This window comes from Henckelia pumila, chromosome 2, assembly GCF_033568475.1.
Source record: "Henckelia pumila isolate YLH828 chromosome 2, ASM3356847v2, whole genome shotgun sequence".
NCBI classification, from domain to species: Eukaryota; Viridiplantae; Streptophyta; class Magnoliopsida; order Lamiales; family Gesneriaceae; genus Henckelia; species Henckelia pumila.
The window spans coordinates 192,994,009-193,005,415 of NC_133121.1; the positions used below are offsets into that span (position 1 = coordinate 192,994,009).

Genomic DNA, 11,407 nt, shown 5'->3' on the forward strand with positions numbered 1-11,407 from the left:
TATTGATCAACTACCGATTGTCAGCGAGTTTCCTGACGTATTCCCTGATGAAATTCCTGGTTTTCCTCCGGTTCGAGAAGTTGAATTTGGTATTGATCTAGTACCAGGAACTACGTCTATATCCCGAGCACCTTATCGTCTGGCACCGTCAGAGATGAGGGAATTGAAACAGCAGTTGCAAGATCTGCTTGATAAGGGATATATTCGTCCGAGTGTTTCTCCGTGGGGAGCACCTGTTTTGTTTGTCAAGAAGAAGGATGGATCGATGCGATTATGTATTGATTACAGGCAGTTGAATCGTGTCACCATCAAGAATAAGTATCCTTTGCCACGGATTGATGATCTGTTCGATCAACTACAGGGTACTTCTGTTTATTCGAAGATAGATCTGAGATCTGGATACCATCAGATGCGGGTACGAGACTCAGATATATCTACGACTGCTTTCAGGACCAGATACGGGCATTATGAGTTTCTGGTGATGCCATTTGGTTTGATGAATGCACCGGCAGTCTTTATGAATCTGATGAATCAGGTATTTCGAGATTATCTGGATAGATTTGTCATCGTCTTCATAGATGATATTCTTGTTTATTCTCATGACAAGGATGAGCATGCACAACATTTGAGGATTGTTCTACAAATGTTACGAGATAAGCAGCTATATGCGAAATTGAGCAAGTGTGAATTCTGGCTTGATCGGGTAGTATTTCTCGGTCATGTGATTTCTAGAGAAGGGATATCTGTTGATCCTAGTAAGATAGAGGCAGTGCTGAACTGGTCTCGTCCGACAACGGTTGCTGAGATTCGTAGTTTCTTGGGTCTAGCGGGATATTACCGTCGGTTCATCGAGAATTTTTCACAGTTGGCCAGGCCTTTGACTCAGCTTACTCGGAAAGATGTTACCTTCATTTGGTCCTCGGATTGTGAGGAGTCGTTTCACGAGCTGCGTAGACGTCTTACTACTGCACCTGTGCTAGCTCTACCTTCTGTATCAGGAGGTTATGTTGTTTATACTGATGCCTCTGGTCAGGGGTTGGGATGTTTGTTGATACAACATGGACATGTTATTGCCTATGCTTCTCGACAGTTGAAGACGCATGAGAATAACTATCCAGTGCATGATCTCGAGTTAGCCGCCATTGTATTTGCGCTCAAGATTTGGAGACATTATCTTTATGGCGAGAAATTTGAGATATTTACGGATCACAAGAGTTTGAAGTATTTATTTACTCAGGCAGAGTTGAATATGCGACAGAGACGCTGGATGGATCTCCTGAAGGATTATGATTGTGAAATCAAATATCATCCAGGTTCTGCTAATCTTACTGCTGATGCCTTGAGTCGGCAGGTGAGACTGTCTGCACTTCAGACTAATGAAATATCTCATATGATTCAAGAGTGTTGTTCATTGAGTTTTACGCTCAAGCACAAGAAAGGGAGGAATGGGATTCGTTTGTATACTATTCTATCTGAGCCAGCATTGTATTCTCGAATCAGAGATGCTCAGATATCTGATGTTAAGACTCAGCGATTGGCACGTCTAGCCAATAGAGTTAATACCTCTGGATTCCATTTTCAGGCAATGGTTTATTGTGTCATCCAATAGAGTGGTTGTACCTAATGTTGCGGAGCTCAGGAATGATATTCTATCTCAAGCTCATAGGAGTCGATTATCAGTTCATCCTGGAAGTATGAAAATGTATAAGGACTTGCGAACTAGATTCTGGTGGAAGGGGATGAAGCGAAGTGTGTATCAATTTGTTTCGAGATGTTTGGTTTGTCAACAGGTCAAGGCTGAACATCGACGACCAGGTGGATTACTGCAGAATCTTGAGATTCCCGAATGGAAGTGGGAGCATGTGACTATGGATTTTTTTACCCACTTGCCTATGACTTCACGTCAGTGTGATGCTATCTGGGTTGTCGTTGACCTTTTGACAAAATCAGCACATTTCATTCCTTATAACCGGGAGTATTCTTATGATCGCATGGCACGCTTATATATCCAGGAGATTGTGTGATTACATGGGATTCCAGTGAGTATCGTCAGTGATAGAGATCCGCGATTTACTTCACGTTTTTGGGGTAGTTTTCAGCAGGCGTTGGGTACCACTCTGAGTTTGAGCACTGCGTATCATCCGGAGACTGACGGGCAGTCAGAGCGCACTATTCGTACGCTGGAGGATATGCTACGTTCTTCTGTCATGGATTTTGGCTTATCTTAGCAGGATCAGTTACCTTTGATTGAATTTGCCTACAATAACAGTTATCATCGTAGTATTGATATGGCACCTTTCGAGGCATTGTATGGTCGACGGTGTCGTACTCCGTTATTCTGGGATGAAGTCGGGGAACGGCAAGTCGAGGGTCCTGAATTGGTGCAGCAGATTGTAGACAAGGTAGATTTGATCAAGCATAGGATCAAAGTTGCTCAAGATAGACAAGCCAGTTATGCGAACATTCACCGCAGGCCACTTCAGTTTGAGCCTGGTGAATATGTTTTTTTGCGAGTATAACCTTTCAGAAAGGTGATGAGATTCGGTGTGAAAGGCAAGTTGTCTCCTCGTTACATTGGGCCTTTCCAGATACTGGAGAAGATCGGAGATGTTTCTTATCGTTTGGCTTTACCGCCATCTCTTTCCAGTATACACAATGTTTTTCATGTGTCGTTGCTTCGACAGTACATAGCTGATGAATCTCATGTGATTCAGTCTACTGATATTCAGCTAGAGTCAGATCTGTCTTTTGTTGAACGACCAATCTGTATCCTAGACAGGAAGGAGAAAGTTCTTCGGAACAAGACTATACCACTTGTGATGGTACAGTGGCAGCGCCGAGGCGTTGAAGAAGTAACTTGGGAAACTGAGAGTCGTATGCGAGCAGAATATCCTGAGTTGTTTGCTTTGTATTCTTGATTACCATGTAAAATGTAATTACCGTTGTTGTAATAAGACATGGTTTGATGTTTTCATATTGTTATCTTGATTTGTCTTTAGATGTTATTTCGCGGACGAAATATCTAAAGGTGGGGAGAATGTAGTAACCCAAAAACCATTTTAAGATAATAATATGTTAAACATGATTAAGGGTTGGTATTTAACCAATTTCGGAGTGTTATTGGACTTCAGAAGTAAAATTTGGGCTTTTTAATTTTGGGCCGGATAGTAAGCTCCGATCCCAGATAGTAAGCTCCGATCCTAGATAGTAAGCTCCGATCGGAACGGAAGCTCCAATCCTGGAACGGAAGTTCCGATCCCCAGCTGCCAGCAATGATCGATGACTCAGTCGCGAGTTTTGACAAGTGTCGATCATAGAGCAGATCGGAAGCTCCGATCGTAGATCGGAAGTTCCGATCCTGGCGTGGCAGACATGCACGCAATGAGCTGGATCGGAAGCTCCGATCCCGAAATCGGAAGTTCCGATCCTGGCCGAGAAATTTGGCTATAAATAGGGCCGTTCAGAGTTCATTTTCAATTACGAATTCCCGAGTTTCCTTCTTCAATTATATAGTGTGAGATATACACTTGAGGGCCCTATCGGTTATAATCGAAGTTCTGGAATAACCAAGTTGTGGTTATAGTCATCCGGGACTAGCGTCTTCAAAGGGCTTACTTCGGACGAAGGTATGGTCCGGAAATCGATTTAAGTTTTGGAAGTACTTATTAGCTTAGTTAAGGCTTATAGAACTTGTGTAGTGATACGGTGAACTTTTGAATATAGGCTTGGAACCTAGGATCTACTTTACTTGAACTAGCCTAGAGGTACGTACACATTGACTGAGATTGCCAGCGAGTATACATGTTTATATGTTGCATTTATTTGGCATTATTATATGGCATGATGTATGATTTACCGTTTTCTATACTCATATGTCATGTGCATATACACGTTGAGCCTATTCCTTGTTATACCTGATTATAGAGGCGCTCAACTCTATACTCGGTAGTCTGTCACTGAGAGTACCGCGACGGCGGGGGCATTTATGTCTGTCTACTCTGGTGTACTAGACGAGTGTGGTTGCACCCAGAGGTTGATCCCTGCGGTGGCAGCACTCATATGGCGCCGGTTCTGAGCATGACTTTTCAGATGATCTTTTACCAGTCATCATGTTGCATGCATTATATACATATGTTTACTCATGTCTATGTACTGGGCGTAGCGCTCACGTCCTAGTTGTTATCTTGGACACCCTATTCCATGGGGCAGGTCGCAGGATGGACGGAGCTGGTAGTTCAAGGCAGGACTAGGGAACAGGAGTCTTGAGGAGTTTTTTATATAGCATGATTTATTAGCTGTATAATGTTTACTTTTAAGAATTTCGATATGGTTGTATCACTACAGATTTAAGCCTGGATTTTATTACTAAGCTGATATGTAATTTATGGTTAAGTTTCCGCACGTTTTTACTCTGTTAAGTATATTGCTGTATTAAGTTTAATGCATGCTATTAGTTGCCAGTTAGTAGGTGATTCCATGCAGGGTCACTACATCCATTCTGTTCCAATTATTCCTCTTATCAAGCAGTTGCCTTAATTCTTCTCTTCTTGCTTTTCACAATGTCTTGGCAGTCTTTTCTATCTTTGGATCGAAAAATGTTGATTTGTGTAGCAGTCACGTCAGCAATTGCATGAAAATTACTTAAAATTAAAAGTTAGTGTACTAAAACTAAATTTTGAAAAGTTAATGGACCAAAACCAAAAAAATGGACAACTTATTGGACCAAAAAAAGCATTTTCCCTATAAAAAAAACTCTCCGATCATTTATAAATAGCTCAAGTACTCTTATTTTTAAGGTACGTTCTCTATAGTCACATACTCCGGATCTAGAACTTTTATTAAGAAAATACTGATTTGAACGTTGGAGTGTCTTCGTAAGGCAACCCACTGTGCACTCATTTTGATTTGTAATGCAGGTAACAACCCACAAAGTTTTTTTTTGAACTTGTTCGAGTAATAATCCGGTCATCCGGATGTCTACGAATTAACCGAATTTTCATCAATCGAATATTAATATCGAGTTTTTACTACACAAATTAATAGGTTTTAAAATAAGTTAAAAAATTGGTTTGCACTAACTTTTACAATAGGATTAACTTGAACTCAAATCATGCATCCGTACTTGTGTTCAGGACCTATCCATATCTTATTTATTATTTTGTCTATAAATATTACACGCATTTGCTTCGTTTTTTTATCTCAAAATTAAAACTAGCTAGTTCATAGTCCAAAATGTTTCTTCTTCTAATCACTCTTCTTTCTATAATCCTAGCAGTTTTGATGAATTTCTCCAAAGCTATTAACCTCGGTAAGCCAAAACCAGCGAGGAAACTACCACCTGGCCCTCGGCCATTGCCACTGATCGGAAACTTACATCAATTTGACAAAACGAAGCCTCATATCTATTTATGGGAAGTGTCCAAAAAATATGGCCCCTTAGCATGTTTGAAGCATGGCTCGACTCCAACTCTAGTTGTTTCGTCGGCGGAATTGGCTAAAGAAATACTGAAAACACATGATCTTTCATTCTGCAGCAGGCCGCCTGTTCTTGGGCAGCAAAAACTCTCTTACGGCGGCATCGACATGGCCTTCGCCCCGTTCGGTGATCATTGGAAAAAGATGAGGAAGGTATGCGTTCATAATCTATTTTCACCCAAACAGGTGGCTTCCTTTAGATCCATTCGAGAAGATGAAGTGTCGCGCATGGTCGAAAAGATTTCGGACCTCGGAAATTCACCTGCGAATTTCAGCGAGATAGCCATGTCTATTGCTTGCAATTTGATTTGTAGAGTTGCTTTCGGGAGGAGGTATTATCAAATCTTGATTCTCATTCATTCATTGTTTGCGAAAATTTGTCGGAGGTCTTGGCCCTAGTCTTCATATTTTGTTTTTTTTTTCTTCTTCTTTAATTTGGTTTTAATACTGTTTGCCGTAATGTTGACGTGACGTTGGAAAATGCTCATATGTTAACAAAAAATGCCGACGTTGACATCAAAAAATACCGACGGCATGTTCTGCACCACAAATTTTTTTATAACATGTCATGCTGGCTATATATTAAGTATCACATCCTCGTGCTTCTTGCAAGAATTATATCATAAGAATATATATTATTCTAGAAAAGTACTTTTACTTCAAAATTTTTAGTTAATAATAATTAATAACAGTTTTTAGTTAAAACGCAGGTACGAGGATGAAGAATACAGAGAGATTCGTTTTGATAGGCTTGTAATGGAAGCTCAAGAATCGATGGTGAGTTTCTATTTCTCGGATAACTTTCCGGGATTGCGCTGGCTCGACGAACTATCCGGGAAACTACTGAGAGTCAATAAGAACTTCAAGGAGTTGGATCTGTTTTATCAGCAACTCATCGACGAGCATGTCAATCCTGGAAGGATAAGGGTTGGTGGATATGAGGATATTATTGATCTCATGCTTCACTTGAAAAACCAAGACTCTTCTTCATTAGATTTGACTTTGGAACACATTAAAGCGTTACTCCTGGTACATAATTATATTAATTAATGTCTATCTCACACACACAAACATGCACATACATATACTAGGACAGTGCATATGTGGGGAAGTTCTTAGCTAGTAGATGGGCATTGCACATTTTTGCAAATGAACGGCTCCCAGATGATCTGTAGATCAAATCATTTGATCTGCAGATCAATCTGGGCCGTTGATCTGCCCTTGGGGCAGCAACTCCAAAGGCAGCATATGTGTTGCGCGTTGGTAATTAACAATTCAAAATATAATGAGCAAGGAATTTAGATAAACTTGTTTGAGGGAAACTTTATACTACGGGTACCTAGCTAATTAATATTCCAAATGTGAAGTCAATCAGAAAAAGAAATAAGTTACATTATTTTATAAGTATATAACTATTTTAAATTGATTTCAAATATTTTTTTTGATTTTAAAATAAACTATGTGTGAAATAAATGTATTTTTTGATGAAATGATATTTTATTAGTTTTGAAGAGTAAAATTCATTTTGAAACACGAACTATTGATGAAATATCAAATTGATACAAGAACTATTAAAAATGATTTAATTGGTACATGATGAAGTTATAAAGTCAATTTTATAATTTACTTAAATTATTTAAAGTATAATATTTTTTTTTAAATTTCTGTAGATACACATTTTATTTTTCAATATTATTTTATTGATTTAAAAAAGAGATCGTACTTATTTATGAAAATATTATAAATATTAATTAATACAAACATAAATATGACTATATGTATATAAAAATTGATAAATTATATATTCAAAAATAATTTATATTAAAAATATTTATAAATATATATTAAAATAATATGTTTCCCTTTATTTATTTTATAATATTAACATTTATATTAATATAATTATTACAATTCATCAATAAATTATAATATAGAGAACTAAAATATAATTTATTGTATTTATAAAAAATATTATAATATAAATATTTTTTTATTTAAATATTTAATTAAAAATATCATTTAAAAAATCATATAATTTATCAAAAATATCTAAACAAATCGTGTAAATCAAGATAATGAACAAGATCCAGTAATGTTGAGTTTTTGGATCAATAATATGTTGGGATTCTTGATTATCGCATCACATCGAAATTTAAAAATATTTTTAAATATGTTGGGATTTTTAATAAATATTTTTCATACAAATTAAATATTTTTTGAATGTCGTATTGATCTAATAGTTGACTAAGAAATATTTTTTCAGTAAGATGTTAGCATGTTGAGATACTCAACACATAGTTTTGGGCTAGAGCTGCTCAATAAAAATTGAGCTCGATCTGAGTTCGAATAGCTCGAGTAACATTTAGTCTTGGGTTCGTTATCATTATTAATTATAAGATAAGTAATATATATAGTCATGAAAATGTTCTTGCATGTAACTCATACATACCATGTACGTAATCCGATACTGCAGGATCTATTTGTTGCTGGGAGTGATACAGTGGCAGCTGCAATAGTTTGGACAATGACAGCTCTCATAAAAAGGCCCCAACTCATGAAGAAAGCACAGACAGAAATAAGAGAAATCATCGGAAAATGCAGCAAATTAGTGTCCGAAGAAGACATCAAGAAACTCCCATACCTGAGGGCAACTGTTTTCGAGTCGTTAAGGTTGTACCCTCCTGCTCCACTCTTGTACCGAAAGCAAATAATGCAAGCTGGCGAGTGCGTCCTCCTCAACGATTACAAAGTAGAGCCCGGAACCTCCGTAATCATCAACGGTTGGGCGATCTCGAGAGACCCGGAAATTTGGGAAAACCCTGAAGAATTTGTTCCAGAGAGATTCATGGGTGATGATCAAGTATTTGCTGCTCGAATGGGAGGATTGGAAATGATTCCATTCGGAGGAGGGAGGAGGGGATGCCCCGGGATGGGGATGGGGATGGTGTCGATACAAGTAGCGTTGGCGAATCTTCTATATTCATTCGATTGGAGTTTGCCTTGTGGAGTGAAGATGAATGATGTTGATACTGAATCCATTCCAGGGCTTACCACGCATAAGAAGAATGCACTTATTCTTGTGCCATGCAAATACAATTAATGTTGACGCCCACAACAATCTTCATATACAAAATAATATATAAGAATTAAGTTGTAAGCAAAAAGCTATATATGAGCTGCTTAATTATAGACAAGTAAACCTATGCACGCAGCTAGCATGTTGCATTGCACCTACAGAATTCGTTTTTATGAATAATTATTGTTGGGGTTAAATTAATATCTAGATTACAAATAATAAAAATTGAAAATGTTGGTAATATATATAATTATTGATGGGAGTAGTATTGTCATTTGACAAGTGTTTTGTTTATTTAGTGAGATAAAAGCAATATTGTCATTTACACTGAGGCAAAATATATATAATAGCATAGATAAAAACATGAAAAAATAACTCGATTCTTATTATTATTACTAGTATTCGACCCGTGCGATGCACATATTATATCTCGCGTGTAGTATGATTAAATTGGTGGATGATGTTAAAAATTTTGATTCTTAAATTAAAATATAAACAAATCTAATTATACAATGACTAATAAGAATAACGTGAAAAAAAAATTATAAAATTATAAAAGACAATCTTTAAATAAAATAGATGTTGTGTGTGTTATATATATCATACAATTAGAAAACAAACAAATTATCTTATAAATTTTGGAAAACTTTCTTAAAAACAACATTTGTTGTTGAATTTTTCTAATGAGTCTTGTCATCACATATCAAGATTTTGAGACCCTTAGAATTGGTAACTCTAGATACAGCGACATACAACTGACCATGACTAAACACGAGATTTCTCAAAAAAAGTCCTACATGAGACAATGATTGACCCTGAATTTTGTTGATTGTCATTGCATATGATACAATCAAAGAATACTGTCTTCTTTGAAATTTAAAAGGAAGTCTTGGATCACAAGGTGTCAAAGACATTCTTGGAATAAGCAATTTGTGAGCCGCATTACTTCCAGTTAGAATTTGTCCTTCCAAAACATGGTTTCCGAGCCTCGTCAATATCAATCTAGTGTCATTGCATAAACCAAGATAATGATCTATGTTAGCAGCAACATAACCGGAATTCCAATCTTCAAGTTAAACCAAGAGAATGATCTATGTATATTCGCTGGTACAAATCTGCTTCGTTGTTCTGAAATAAAAAATTTAAATTTTCGATGACTAAATATTCTTAAATATCCGTGACATAAAATCTATTTCATCTCGAATTATAATTTTTTGGTATTTTGAAACAAATTCCATGTTTCCACCGATGAATACATATTCTCTGAACATATTTCATAGATCATTTCGTATGATCAATATTTACGTGTTATTTGTACAATCTTCAAAACGAAAAAAATATTTTGTTATTGGAAGATTGTCCATCATTTTTTAATATTCTGAAACAAAAATAAGTTTCAGTCTTAAATTTTTCCGTAAAACAAATAATTTTCTGTTAATAATTCCTAATGTTTATTTAAATCCTGATATGTATGTTAAATCCATATTTAAATAACGTATAAACACTTTGAAATGTTGCATGTAATTTTATGTGGATGTACTAATAGATGAATTCGATATATGCATGTACTTAAAATCATATGTTGTTTTAAATATCCTTCTACACTGAAATTTTAACTTAAATAAGTTAATATCATAATCTACACAAGTATAATATTTATTCAACAATGTTTTGTTTATTTGCATATTATCAATATAGTATGAATTACTAATATCTTTTCAGAGTTAAGTTGTATATAGTAGATAATGCATTTTTATTTGAAATTTATTGATAACCATCGAAATATTATCTTAAGCAAATGTTTATATATCTACATCAATTTCAGATGCATACCTCCAAAATGGGTTAAATTACAGAATTACAGGTAAATAAAAATGGTAAAGAAAATTTGCAAATCATGTATTTCAAAGACACATTATAAGGTATGCATAGCTACCAACTCAATCACAAAAGTTAAATCAAAAGTATAAGTAGAAGAATTATATTTTGTTTTAATGGTATTTTTCTGTCTTTTGGGGTCTATAACTGTAGATTTTGTCAGTCGTTTCATTGTTTTTTGGTGCATTCGAAATTCTGTTGTATTTGTTATGTTAGAATACTTGCTCTTTCACTGTTGCTGCATCGGGCCGATCTTGAAATTTTTTTTATTGAGTACGTAGTAATTGATTTTGAAAATATGTGTTTGGATTTGAGATAGGGTTGTCAATTCCTCGGCTATGAGATTGGGTTTTTGAATTTTTTAGGCAGATGGAGGAATTCTTTGATTTAATATGCTCCATATTTTAGGAATTTTGTTGATTGATTTGTTGAATCTTTAATTGATACCGTATATTAAGAAAGCAAATATATTCGAAAAGTTGATTTATTGATATTAATATATTACAATTTTAGTACGAATTTTCAAATTAGATGTTTCTTTAATATATTAAGGAATGTGTTATATTTATTTGCCCGTATTTGAATTTGAGATGAGTGGTTTAATTTAAAATATGCTCTATATTTTAGGAATTATATTGATTGATTTGTTGAATTTGATAGGATCGGAAACGGTGTGTAGAGGGGGGTGAATACACATTTTTAAAACATTTTGAACTACAATAGCTCGGTTCTTGAAATATTTTGCACCGATGAATTAAATCGAGTTTGGTTTTCAAACCAAGCGGAATGCACTCGAAATAATCCTTCGTATAAACTAATTTAACATTTTGTAAATCATTTTAAAAGGATGCAAGTTGATAGATGAAAACAGTTTAGTTGAAGCATTTTATCAAACACTTTGAATGCAACATTTAAGTATTTTATCAAACACATAAAATACTTCAACAATGCAATCCAAAACAGTAGCAATAAACAAAT

The 11,407-nt window shown here is 35.3% G+C and overlaps 1 protein-coding gene across 1 annotated transcript; it reads left to right on the forward strand.

Annotated features, from left to right (window-relative positions):
* The first annotated feature begins 5,220 nt into the window (after positions 1-5,220).
* On the forward strand, positions 5,221-8,748 carry LOC140884230 (6,7,8-trihydroxycoumarin synthase-like). The gene is made up of 3 exons (XM_073290924.1): positions 5,221-5,807; positions 6,186-6,504; positions 7,949-8,748. The coding sequence occupies exons 1-3, from the start codon at positions 5,233-5,235 to the stop codon at positions 8,573-8,575; spliced, it is 1,521 nt and encodes a 506-aa protein (XP_073147025.1). The 5' UTR covers positions 5,221-5,232; the 3' UTR covers positions 8,576-8,748.
* Positions 8,749-11,407: the final 2,659 nt, after the last annotated feature.

Coding starts and splice junctions, on each gene's coding strand:
- LOC140884230 (XM_073290924.1), top strand. CDS start 5,233: ATGTTTCTTCTTCTAATCACTCTTCTTTCTATAATCCTAGCAGTTTTG. Junction 5,808..6,185: donor AGAGTTGCTTTCGGGAGGAG/GTATTATCAAAT, acceptor GTTAAAACGCAG/GTACGAGGATGAAGAATACA. Junction 6,505..7,948: donor ACATTAAAGCGTTACTCCTG/GTACATAATTAT, acceptor CCGATACTGCAG/GATCTATTTGTTGCTGGGAG.